Source organism: Microcebus murinus, chromosome 27 (genome assembly GCF_040939455.1).
Source record: "Microcebus murinus isolate Inina chromosome 27, M.murinus_Inina_mat1.0, whole genome shotgun sequence".
NCBI classification, from domain to species: Eukaryota; Metazoa; Chordata; class Mammalia; order Primates; family Cheirogaleidae; genus Microcebus; species Microcebus murinus.
The window spans coordinates 13,770,267-13,784,474 of record NC_134130.1 but is presented as its reverse complement, the minus strand read 5'-3'; the positions used below and the strand labels follow the sequence as shown (position 1 = coordinate 13,784,474).

Below are 14,208 nucleotides of genomic sequence, written 5' to 3'. Positions count from 1 at the left end.
CCTTCCAAATCTAAGATTCTAAATTATTGAGAACAGCATAAATAAAAGATCCAAACTCACTCAAGAACTAAATTATTCAACAAAAGGTAATAGAACTTACAGCTTTGAAGCTAAAACAACCAGCCTTTGGGTGCCAGCAATCCCTTTTTGCAAGGAAAATAGATACAGATCTTTAGAAATGATTTATTTTTAAATTGCAACATTAAAATTAATTTTACAAGAAAACAGATCACCCACAATTACATCATCCAAAAAACCATTTTAAAAATTTGTCTTCGAAATTTGACCTATATATTCACATAATTTCTTTTTTTTTTTTTTTACAGTTCATTCAGCATCAGAATATTCACATAATTTCACTCTGTAATACTTATTCCCTTAGCTGAGCAAAGACTAAGTCCAGACTCTTTTTACTTGCCTTGCTCCTGGGGTACAGGATAGCTGAGTGGCTCTCTGCTATCAGTCTTCACTTTTTCACTTAACATTATGCTAAAAATACATATTAATGTTTATCACATTAATGGGAAATCTTTACTGTTTTAAGGCTTTACACATTTGTACCATACTATAGTTTACTTTGGCATCTTCCTAATGGAGGACATTTATGCTACTTTCAGCTTTTCTCTACAGTTCTGCCTTGAACATCTTTATACAAACAACTTTTTCCCTCCTGTTTTTATAATTTTTGTTTTTAATTGACAAATAATAATTGTATATATTATGAGGTTAAATGTGATGTTTTGATATATGTATACATTGTGGAATGATTATAGCAAAGTAATTAACATATCCATCACCCTCACATACTTACCATTTCTTCGCAGTGAGAACATTTTAAATGTACTCTTGTACAATTTTGAAATATACATTTTTATTAAGTATGGTTGCTACACTAACTGAAACTTTGTACCCTTTGACCAACATCTCCCCATTCCCTACCCCATCCCCTTTTGAATTATTTCCTAGGTCTGGGGTTAGTGAGCCAATGGGTATGGATATCTTTATGTTTCAAAATATGTATTGCCAAAAGAACGCTATCAGTTTGCAGAGCAACTAGCAATGACTGAGTTTAATCATTTCCCTAAAGTATTGTCCACATTCGGTTTTATTCAAAATTGTAAAAATTGCTAACAGATATTAAATAGTGCTTTATAATTGTTTGCATTTCCATTTTTTTCTCTAGTAGTGAGTTTGAATAGACTTCTCAATACTTTCTTTTTAATGAAAACAACACTTTATTTACATTCCTAATGTGGGGTGAGAACTCGGCAGTGCATCTGGACACAAATCGATTGCACCAGAGAAAGTGAATAAAGCAGAGAAGATGAAAAGTAATTCCAAGAGGGTTAGCATCTCCCTGATATGGTTTCCTTAAACTGAAGGGACACTAAAAGAAGTGAGTGTTCCCCAATAAGATGTTTTTCCTTTAAATTCACATAAATTGTGCAAAGACCAAAGAGTTTCCTGGGTTTTTGGTTAAGATTCCAAACGTCTCAAAAATAATTTCCCATATTGAAGGCCCTACTAAATAGGAAGGAGGCAGATGAAAATTATATGAAAGGCAAAAATTAAAGCATAGGAAGCTTATAATAAAATAACATCATAATATGTCAAAAATCAAACTAACAAATGAACTTTGGGGTAGTTTCCACACATAACTGCATTTGCTTTTCTAAGATTATATTTCTAAGGGAGTACAGATCTCTCTGATTTGATCATTTTTCCCTCTGAAAAGAAGCACAAATAAAATGAGTAGAAGAACATTAAAAATTAAGAGAATAAAAACAAGAAAGTGAGGGATTAAAAATACTTGTTTCCATAGTAACTGCACAAGTAATGTTTGCACTAGAGAGGCCACTCCTTAGACGTGCATGTGTTTCTTGCCACTTGTTAATCCCTAGGAAAGCACAAGATAAACACACTAATATAATCACAATTCAACTACATACAATTTGAGACCAACATGTTATAGTTGCCTAGGTAATAGTAATCTCATATTTCCCATGGGAAACTGGCAGTTCTAGATTTATATGTTATTTTTTATTAATACATTGTGCAGCAGAGTGAAAACAGCCATCTCCTTCCATAAGATGTACTTGAAAGTATATTATAATCTGAATAATATCTTTTGTGTAAAATGCTTCTATTAGATTTGCTTAAAGAGGTGGTTCTCTAGATCTCCAGGGAAAACCAAAGTCTCTATGAAAAAAAGAATAACAGTTCAAAGAAAAATTCACTCAGTAAATGAAAGGTAGATGATACTAGGGGGAAAAAAAGGTCTGACTTCAGTTCTAGGTGAAAATCACAAGATTCTGGCTGCAGAAGCAGACAAGAATTAGGAGGAGATGAAAATGGAAGCTTCATGAGAGTGGGGACCCAGTCCTGGGCCTAAGGCCTAGTACTGTTCAATAAATACTTGCTAGGCTGGGCATGGTGGCTCATGCCTGTAATCCTAGCACTCTGGGAGGCCAAGGCAAGTGGGTAACTCAAGGTCAGGAGTTCAAAACCAGCCTGAGCAAGAGCGAGACCCCATCTCTACTAAAAATAGAAATTAATTTGCCAACTAAAAATACATAGAAAAAATTAGCCAGGCATGGTGGCACATGCCTGTAGTCCCAGCTAATGAGGCTGAGGCAGCAGGATCGCTTGAGCCCAGGAGTTTGAGGTTACTGTGAGCTGGGCTGACGCCACGGCATTCTAACCTGGGCAACAGAGTGAGACTCTGTCTCTAAATAAATAAATACCTGCTAAGACACTGAATGAAAATACTCCTCAAAGAATTGAGAATCCTAAATCTACAAAAGACTGGACAGTATATTCTAGACTAAAGGACTTCTGTAAGACTTGTCTCCTAAAATGAACGAAGCTAAGTTCTATATTACTTTTTTTACATTCCCAGCTATATATATTCTGTGCCTTCTGAGTCCTCGTACATACATGGAGTTTCTGTTCACTTTTTAGCCTGATTGATCACTTACGACATAATAGACATGAGACAAAAGACAGAATTTCAAAACGTGCCTTAAGTTCACAGGATTGGCAGTAAAGAACTGATGTTTTCTGTGCCACTGTAGTTTTATATTAAAACATAAGGTCATTTTTATAAGAAATATTATGAATAGATAAAATAAAATTTCAAGAATGAAATTATCATTGTAGGAAAGAAGTAAAGCTCATCAGGGATGTTTCTGGGTTCTCATGGTGCCTTTTGTTTCTGATTATTCATATATATTAAATACTGTCGTCTGGGGTCTTAAAGGTTTTTAATAAAGGAAATGAATGATATTATTCTTTCTAATTTGTGATATCCAAAAACATATTTTCTAGTCCCTGGAGAGACTGTGGGGGGGGGAGGTAACTAAAGAGGGCATGTGTGACAGAGAGAGACTACGTGTGAGAGGCTGTGTGTGTGAGAGAGAAAATGTACATAGACTCTGTGAGAGACCATGTATGAGAGAGACTGTGTGTGTGAGAGATCATGATTATGTGTGTGAGAGAGCGATTGTGGGTGTGTGAGAGACTCAGAGTCTCCCAACTACAAAAAACAGGAAACAGGTCTATAAAATAAGCCTATGACTTTCAGCCTATTTCAATTCCCTCTCTGAGCCTGACATTTTCTCTATATGATACTCATTTTCTCAACATACAGGTAACAGATACACTCAAAAATTTGATATTTTGTTTACATTTCGATCTCCCTCAATTTTCCTTAATAACATGGATGGGTTTGTAAAAAAAAAAAAAACAGAGAATTATAAATTGGATGTGTTCCTCTTACCATGCACTAAGACATATTCTTACCCATGTATAGAAATCTATACAAAGTCAGACACACAATCAAATAATCCCAAGGCTCCAAAACCAACACACACCAGGAAGCGTTCAACAGAAAGAGACAGACACAGACCTTCAGAGAGACAGCCCAAGGGGAACCAAAGGAACAAAAGAGACAGAGAAATGTGTTTTCCTTGCAAAGTATGGACAGCTACTCAGGACAGGCAGTCAGGAGCACACCAGGCAAGACAGACTGTGCTGAAGAGTGCAAATGAGTGTGTGTTTGCCTCTCCCACACCCACACCCCCACGCTCTTTTCTACAAATGTCCTCTCTCTCACACACACAGTCTCTCTCACACACACACACTGTCTCTCACACACAGTTTCTCTTACACACATACTGTCTCTCTCACACACTGTCTCTCTCACACAGTCTCTCACACACACACTGTCTCTCACAGTCTCTCTCACACACTGTCTCACACACAGTCTCTCTCACACACACACTGTCTCACACACAGTCTCTCTCACACACACACTGTCTCACACACAGTCTCTCTCACACACACTGTCTCTCACACACAATCTCTCACACACACACTGTCTCTCACACACACAGTCTCTCTCACACACACATTCTCTCTCACACACAGTCTCTCACGCACACACACTGTCTCTCACACAGTCTCTCACACACAGTCTCTCTCACACACACACAGTCTCTCTCACACAGTCTCTCTCTCACACACACTGTCTCACACACAGTCTCTCTCACACACTGTCTCTCTCATACACACAGTCTCTCTCTCACACACTGTCTCACACACAGTCTCTCTCTCACACACTGTCTCGCTCTCACACACACACTGTCACACACACACCCATCCCTGTCACGCATACACTGTCTCATATGCACACACTCTCTCTCACACACACAGTCTCTCTCACACAGTCTCTCTCACACAGACACACACTGTCTCTCTCACACACAATCTCTCTCTCACACACAGTCTCTCATACACACACTGTCACACACACACCCGTCCCTGTCACACATATACTGTCTCTCACATGCACGCACTCTCTCTCACAGACACACTGTCTCTGTCACACGCACACTGTCACACACACTTAGTATCTCTAGCGCACACACTCTCACAAGCACACAGTCTCACACGCACACACTGTCACTCACACACACTGTCTCTCTCATATGCACACTGTCTCACACGCACACACTGTCTCTCTCACACACACAGTCTCACACGCACACACTGTCTCTCTCACATACACACTGTCTCTCTCACACGCACACACTCTCTCACACACACAGTCTCACACGCACACACTGTCTCTCTCACACACACAGTCTCACAAGCACACACTGTCTCTCTCACATACACACTGTCTCTCTCACACGCACACACTATCTCTCTCACACGCACAGACTGTCTCTCACGCACACTGTCTCTCTCACACAGGCAGATTCTCTTTCACACCTAGTCTCCCTCACAGTCTCTCGCTTTCTCATACACTGGCTCTCACAGTCTCACACGCATGTCACATATACGGTCTCTCCTGTGCACACTCTCTTACACTCTTTCTTACGCAGTCTTTCTCCCTCATGCACGCAGAGCCTCTCTCGTCACACACAACCCCCCCCACACACACACAAGGCCTCTCACACACCCCCCAGCTCCGCGCCCCCCACGCCCCGTTGGCCCCGCCCCCGCCGTGGCCCCGCCCGGCGGCCGGGGGCGGGGCGCGCCGGTGACAGGAGGGGCCGGCCGGCTGCAGAGGCGCCCAGGCGGGCGAGGCGCGCTCCGGCGGTTCCTGTCGGCGGCGGGCGCGGCGGCTCCCACAGCGGCCCTCAGGCGGCGGCGCTGCTTGGAGCGCCGCGGCGTGGCCCTCCGGCGGCCGCACGGGTGCGAGAGTCGGTGGCGGGATGTGTTCAGCCGGGGAGCTGCTGCGGGGCGGCGGCGGCGAGCGCGACGAGGACGCGGACGCGCTGGCGGAGCGGGCGGCGGCGGGGACGGAGCGGGAGCCCAGGGCGAGCCCGCGGCGGCGCGGGCTGCGGACGCCGGAGCAAAGTGAGCAGGTGAGCGCGGGCGGGAGCGGCGGCGCGCCCCGCCCGGCGGCGGAGGGGAGCGGGCCGGGCCGGCCGCGCCCGGCGCTGCCCCGCGTGGGGCTCGGGCCGCCGCGGCGCGGGAGCAGCCCGGGGAGCGGTTGGACGGCGCCGCGCGTGTGCGGCCGCGAGGGCCGGCCCGGGGCGCGCGTGCGGCGGGGCGGCGCGGCCGTTCCGCTGCCGTCGGGCGGGCGATTCCCGGGCCGCGCCGCGGCTCTGTGGAAATGCCCTGCCACAGCGGGCCCCGATTTAGAAGCCTTACTTGTAAACACTTGGTTGCAACTTGGAGCGGGCCCCGCCGTGCCGTGTCTGGGAGACGGCTGCCCCCCTGCGCCCTCCGTCTCGCGCCCGCCTGGGGTCCGGGCGGGTGGGCGTTCCGCCCTCGGCGGCGGCACGTGCGGGAGCGGCGCCACCGCGGGCGCCTCGACAGGGACGCTCCCACCGCGAGGTCACGTGGACACAGCCAGCTCCAAACTTCGTTTTAAAAGCGAAGAAGCAAGAAAATTGCTTTCGGTTGACACCAAAAGGAAACAAGTGTAAGAGGCCAGCCATAATAAGGGAAAAGAGAAGTTGAGTCATTTTTTAAACTCTTCAGTTTCATCTCATTAAATAAGGTGTGATCATGGGCATTATAACATCAAATTATATTAAAGATTAGGCAGGAAGTTCAGTTTAAAAGCTTGAATTACATGTGGGATGAATTCTCCACAGCAAATACGGGAATTAGACCCTCAAAAACACCCGAGATATGCCTGTCTTTAGAATCACATTAAGGAGTAGGAATTCAAATGATTATTGGCCTTTCACTACAGCCTGTGCTATTGGGACAACCATTAATACCTATCTCTTCTCATTTTTCTCCATCTGTCCTTTCGGTCACATTTCATAAACTCCAATAAATGTATTAATAAAAGAAGTATAACTTCTATTACTGCAATGTTACTTAGTAAACAAATTACAGTACGTGCCCCACAAAATATGCGTTGGCATTAGGTTTGATCACCATGAGGAGTGTAATTTTTCATGTGTGACAAGATAAGAGATGGTGACTGAAGCAAATAATTGGTAGCTGGAAGATCTTCCTGATTCCCTTCCTGGTGGTTTTTCCAGTTAACTGTACCATGACTCAGTAGCTGAAAGGCTTGTTTTCCTCTTACCTAAGTTGCTCAACTGGAAAAGTGAAGAAAACAGCAACAAGAACTCCTTTGGGGGTAGGGGGATAAATCTGAGCAGAAGTTTCCAAAGTAAATTTGCAAATGACTGTAAAGTAGCGTGTAAAATACAAAATTTAAGCTTCTGTGGATTTCATCAGTATTACAATGTGGATGTCACCAGTAGTTGTGGTCTTTCCAAAATTGCTTATGGTACAAAGAAAAAGGATGAAAAAAAAAAAGAATGAAACATGTATCCTAGAAAACAGATAGCACTTTGCATACCTGCTTTCCTTCATTGCATGTCATGAAAATCCATTTTCCTAAACTCCTTTGAAAGTGTTATTTTTATCATTTTATTTTTACCTCATTATTTACTAATGTACTCTAAGCCTATATACATAATAATTGAAAATCACACCTGAGATATGCATTTGCTACCACATCAGCACCAAAGAAGAACTTCTTATCAAGAAGCCAAAAAATAAGTGCAACCCAAACCATTGGTGTAAGAAGCAAGCTTTTGTGATAACTCAGTTCTTGGTAATATTATCACAAAGCCTTGTTTTCAAGTTTTTTTCAAGTTATGCAAATGAAATTTAAAATTGTTATGCGCTGCCTTATAATGGTAGTGGAGATAATTTTACACGTATAAAGGATATGTGAGGGATAAGTAAATGAAATTAACTATAAAAGATATCCCAAGGAGTTGTGAGATGATTTTTTTGTTTATTTTGTTTGTTTTGTTGGTTGTTTTAAGGATACAAGGGCTCCAAATTATAAATGGAGTATTTCTGAAAAATTGATTCCTAAGCTAGTGATTTAGAAGTGAACTTCTCCATAAAAACAATGATATAAACAAAAGCAGAAACAGAACCAAAACTAATTAGCTGGAAATGAGGCAGAGGCTATCTTCCTGCTGTCCTTTTTGCTTGTCACACTCATGTGGTGTTCCAGAGTCTTAGTTGCCTCATGGATGTTGAGAGGAAATTGTAGGCAGCAGAGCCTCCCTCCTGCCCGGATCAAGACCACTGTGGTGGTTATGCTCTTCAACTCAGTAGCTTCAGAGGCACCTGACTTGTGCTCCTCGAGCTCTCCCAATTTTGTCAGCCCCTAGTTTTCTATATTAAATCCCTTTGTATTTCTATTTCCTTCACACAGTTTTGCCTTTCCTGATAATTTAATGAAACAGATTTCTTTCTTGGGCTGTTTCCCAGGCTGAAGGCTCCTCCACATACTGATTTCCTTCACCGATTTTTCTTTCCACTCCTATCTGAAAGGCTCATTCTTTCCCATCAATCTGGAAGACTCTTGCATCAGCTTTGCAAAGATACAAAAATCTATCTTTGGCTCATTGTTATAATACCAGATCAAAACATATCCATATTTTGATATTTATTTTATGTATTATTAATACTGAAGTGTTCTATTATAATAATAAGATACATCATTTTTTACAATTTGTCCTTAGGTGCTACTCTATTTGAGACAAAACTAAAGTTCCTTTTTTCTTCTGGCCAGGGTCTTTCCAGGTAGGATGATTGACAAAAAAGGCCTGGTTAAAATCAAGTATCTGAAAAAGGAGGCCTTGAGAGAATAGATCAAGTACCCTAGATGAAGAAACTGTATCAAGTTTGATGTACCATGTTTCCCGGAAAATAAGACAGGGTCTTATATTTATTTTTCTTCAAGAAGACAGGGCTTATTTTCAGGGGATGTGTTATTTTTTTTAAGTATGGTACAACAATCTACATTTATTCAAATATAGTTAAGACATCGTCTTCTGGAACATCATCATAACTCTCCAAACCCCAAATTCCATCATGAATTTCGTGTGACTCTATTTCCTTTAGAACCATTGGCCCCAATCTCTCATGGGAGCAATAGAGCTCTCATGGGGCAGATGAGAAGGGCTGCTCCTCTTCTTTACCGCTCTGCCACAAAATGCATGGGCTATGCAGATGCACTGCGTAGCCACGCCCATCACTAGATCTTATTTTCGGGGTAGGGCTTATATTGGGCAAATGCTTAGAAATCCCGCTAGGGCTTATTTTATGGGTAGGTCTTATTTTCGGGGAAACACGGTAGGAGTCAGGCCTCTGAGAGAGATGAGTAAGGGAGAAAAGCAATTTCAGGAGATGCCCAAGGAACTACAGGGACAGAACAGAGCTATTCCATATATGTATTGGTAACTTTGTACATGAGAGATGATCCAAGTATGTTCATGATGGTGAATGCCAGGTAGTTTTATGCAAGAGATTCTGTGCCCTTTTGCATGGCAAAACATCACCAGTCCTTTTATTGTAAGTCTGTAATGTCAATGGCATCTGCTTAGATGAGGCACAGTACAGGTCACAGCGTGAATAACCTAAGATGGCCCTGCTCACATAGAGCACAGGGAGTTCCCATTATTCTTAGATTTCTTAGACTTTTGAATCATTAACTCTAGCTTTATGGTCTTTCTTTATGATTATAAAAATTAATATATACTTTGGAAAATTAAAAATGTAGAAAGATAATAAAGAAGAAAATAAAAGCATATGAAATTCCACTCTGGATAATATTTTGATATCAAATATCAAACATTTGGTATTACTACACTATATTCATATATTAATATCTCTCCATATGTATATACACATTTATACACACTTGTTTTTAAGATGCTTTAATATAAATAGAATTTTGTATCTTTTATCTACTTAGAACGTTGTGTCATTTTTCCATGTTATGAAAATTCTATGTGAAAGCTGTGTTTATTAGGGCTGCCTAATATTCATTCCCCTAGCAGTGCAAATTTGAGTTGCTTCAAACTTTCTTTTATAAATAATGCTGTATGAAAATCTTTGCTTATAATTAATTCCTCACACTTATTCCTCAGAATAGATTCCTAGCAGTGGAAGAACTAGGTCAATGAGTCAAACTCTTTAAAGCCTCTTAAACATTCTAAAGAATTGCATTCAAGAAAGGTTGTACCCATGTACACGTCCAGCATTGGTATGTAGGAGTGCCAATTGGAAACCATCCATGCCAGCAATGAACAATAAGATTTATAGATTAAGCTTCACCAATTTAATAGGCTAAAATTTTTATCTTATTTTTGTAAGATACTGCTAGAGAGGTTTACCAAAACATTCATGTATTTATTGGGTATTTGTATTTCTTTTCAATCATGTTCTTTAACCATTTTTTTCCTTTTGGTATATTATAAGGATATCAATCTCTTATTTCACATTAATTATAAATATTTTCCCTGCTTGCTATTTACTTTATAATTTTATTTATGATATTTGTAATTTAGAAATGCTTTAAATTTTTATTAGTCAAAGGAATTTCTTTTTTGGTAATTTCATACATACATATGTATATACACACATCACACATATCTATATACTTGTTTAGAAATTCTAATCCTACAGTCAGTTAAATATCTACCTATATTTTCTTTTGTATATGTTCATTTATGTTTTTTTAAAAACTCTTACATACTTAATTTCTTTAGAATGACTTTATGTATTGTGTGAGGTGTGGAGCTAGTCTTTTTTTTCTAATAATTGAATAATCCATTTTCTCCCTTGCTTGGCAATCCTTTATAGTAGGTATATATACATCCTATATATAATCTATTTAGAGTATATATACCTACACACATTTATATATATATATATACACACACACACATATTCACTATAAGTCTATATTAAGTTTTTATATTTTTGTTGCTATTATAGAAAGAATGTTTTTCCATATCATGTTTTCTTGCTACTGGTTTCTAGCTATTGGCTTTTATGTACTCAGTGTTTAACTGGCTACCTTTCTGAATTTTATTCCAATACTAATAAATAATAGTATCTCTTAGACTTGATTCTTTTGCATTTTCTAGGTATATAATCATCCAGTCATTGATAAGAATGCTTTTGCTGCCTTTCATCACATTTTGATGCCTCAATTCTATTTCTTGCCTTTTGCAGTGCCTGGAACTTTCAGAACAATGCCGGTTCATAGATATTTCAGTAAATAAATGAAAGAAATTCTATAACAGTATTTATCAAATGTGTTCCACAAGATGATCTGTAAAAGAAAAAGCTAAAAGCAAAAATCAAAATGGCAGAGAGGGGTTATCTTTGATCTATCGGTAGAAATATGATTAACAGTATGGATTTTAGGTCAAGAATACCTAGGTTTGCCAGTCACTAACTTTAGGTGATTTAATTAATCCCTCTGGGCTGCAGCTTCTTCATCCATATAATGGGAATAATAATTTTATCAACCTCATAGGATTATTGGGAGGATTGCATGAGTTAATAATACATAAAAAGTGTTTAGAGCAGTCCCTAGCACATAGCTAACATGTGAGTGTTAGCTGTTGGACCTAACTGAAAAGAAATCTAAGAAAGGTACTTTTAACTTTTACAGCCAATGCAGTTAGAAAGGCACTGTGGGAGGAAAGCAGAATAGAACAGGGTTTCTCAACTTTAATGTGCATAGGAATCATCTGTTATTAAATGCAAATTTTCATTCAGTTGGTGTTGGGTAAGGTTTGAGATTTTGCATCTCTGACAGACTCCTAAGCTGTGTTCACAAGCCATACTTAGGCAAGGAAATAGAGGATAAGCAAGCCGATACACAGTATTCACCATACTTGCCCTTCAACATAATATCAGTAATAGATAATATATAGGGGAGTTATTTAACTATTTCCTCAGAAGTGTATATTTGAACTCTTGGTAAGGTATGAGAAGCCAACAGTTGTTCCCTTAGGCCAAGTGATTTGCTATAAGTCCTACACCTCACTCATGCTAGTGCAGAACAGAACCAGGTCTCTGAACTTCAAAGCCAATGTTCTTTTTAAATATAAAAAGAGGCCATCGGATGATGGGAGAACAGTCTGACAAATCTGCTGCCCTCCTTTAGATTGTGTAGTTCAAAACTAGATAATCATTTATGTCTACTTCCTTTCACATCTTTTAAAAGTAGTTTGCAAGTAATACTGTAAGTGATGCTACCCTAACTTAATCTCATCTTGTTCCAGTCACTAGAGTAACTCAAGTAATAATTTTGCATATGGTAGGCATCCTTTGTTCATTTTTTATCATTATCCAGAGTGGAACCTCCTAAGTTAGTGACTCTCAACTGGGGGCATTTGGCAACATCTAGAATTGTTCATTGTTGAGGCTAAGGGGATGCTAATGGCATCTATTAGGAAGGGGCCATGGGATACTGCTAAACATCCTATAATGCACAGAATGGTCCCCTACAGTAAAATACTGTCTGTCAATAGTGCCAAAGTTGAGAAACATACTCAAAATGTATAAGCGTTATATACAGTTCTTTGAGTTGTCAAAAGTAATTACTCTGCTAGTAGATATTCCAATAGATAGGACAATATTGTTTATTTTCTTGAAGCCTACATTCTAAACAGGTAGTCTCCCAAATGACTCCTTTTTTCTCTGTGTCTCTTCTTTCAGCAACTCCTCATGTGCAACTTGCTGTATTTTGCTCTCCCTTTCACTTTCCTTTTCTGCTCACTTTCCTACGATACCATCTCTTTTCTACCCCTGTTGAGTCTCATTCTCCCACTTGCTTTATTTTTTCCCGGTCATCTCAGCCACTTAATCTTTTTCTCCATATCTTTCGCCCCTATCTCTTCCTCTTCTCTGTAGAAGCAGAGCATTATGAAACAATGAAAAAGGTTTTGGAATGTGTGAAAGTTCTAATTTTGAATCTTGGCTTTACTATTATACTTTATTAGCCCTGTGATCCTGATTAGTTATCCCTCAGAGACTTAGTTTCCTCATTTGTTATGGGTATACTGTTCCATACCTCTTTAAAGGTCTTATGAGGATTCTTTTAAATTTTGCATGCAAAACGCCTAACACTTAGTAGGTGTGCCCTCAGTAAAAATTAGTTCCCTATTTCTCCCTCATCTTTTCTGTTTTTCATCATTTTTCCTGGTTCTCCCCTTATTTTCCTCTAGTAACTACATCGTAAACTGTATTTTTAGTAGTAATTCTCAGATTTCTAGAATAAATATTATTTATTGAATAAAGTATTAATATTCTGTATTCTAAAATTCAGATAAATTGTTTCATATTAAATAATTTCTAAAACAAAAATTCCTAAACCTGAATTATGTTGTTTTTTATGTAGAACTTTGGTAGATTTTTTTTTCCTTTTGTGGGTCACTGATTCTTGATGGGAAATATTTACTTTTACCCTCCTTGGTAAAAGTTAGTCTCCTGTTCAAAAGAAGTAATAAAGCAATGTTAAAGGGAAAAATTAAAAGTACCATGAATGACATCAGGCTTGCCCTAAGAGGCTTAAGTAGACACTCTGTATCTTTATTTATACTTCCTTTAAGCCTCATGGCCACACTATCTTCAGTGTCTGTCTTCTCTACAGTCACAATCTTATCTTCCAATAACAGCCACCTATCTTCAAAAACCTTAAGAGTTCCTCCTAGTTATATTTCAGTACATTAACTGTGTTTGTGAGTGTTCAAGGGAATTAATAAGCATTTGAAGTATGGCTTCATTTGAGCAGAAAACTGAATTTCCAATTAACTTTATGCAGAGGATACTTTCTATATTCTGATCTAATTTTTTCCCCATATCTATAGAGTGGGTGTTTTTTGTTTTGTTTTATTTTTCATTTAACTTCATTGGCTGCTGAGCCTTATCTTGGCATACGAAGAAGAAATGACTGGGTTAATTTGGTGTTGCTGGCCAGGTGCAATGGCTCACATCTGTAATCCTAGCACTCTGGGAGGCCAAGGAGGGAGGATTGCTTGAGGTCAGGAGTTCGAGACCAGCCTGAGCAAGGGCAAGACCCCATCTCTACTAAAAATTTAAAAAAAAAAAAAAAAAAAAAGACTTTGGTGTTACTGTTTTCTTATAGCAACAATTGTAGCTTATCGAAGTTCTGATCAAAGAGAAAGCAGATGATGTTTTGAACTTCATGGAAAGGATAAAATTATAATTAATACTTAATATCTAAACAATGTTAAGAAAAATAAATTCCCATTTGTGGTTTTTACTATATTTTATTTGTTATATTTTTTTCTACTATCTATGTTTATGAATTTTTTCATTCCCTCTTTCAGTTAATCCAAAAAATTGTTTTCCGTTTTTTATTCTTGATCAAAATTTTACTTGGAT

General features: G+C 39.2%; 1 protein-coding gene across 2 annotated transcripts in view; it reads left to right on the top strand.

The window, feature by feature from the left end:
• The first annotated feature begins 5,550 nt into the window (after positions 1-5,550).
• FAM241A (family with sequence similarity 241 member A) overlaps positions 5,551-14,208 on the top strand; it is a 32,980-nt gene continuing 24,322 nt past the window's right edge. For both annotated transcript variants that reach the window (XM_075998098.1, XM_020284468.2), the window contains exon 1: positions 5,551-5,873. In XM_075998098.1, coding sequence (XP_075854213.1) covers positions 5,721-5,873 — 153 coding nt within the window. In that variant the 5' untranslated portion in view covers positions 5,551-5,720. The remainder of the gene's footprint in view (positions 5,874-14,208) is intronic.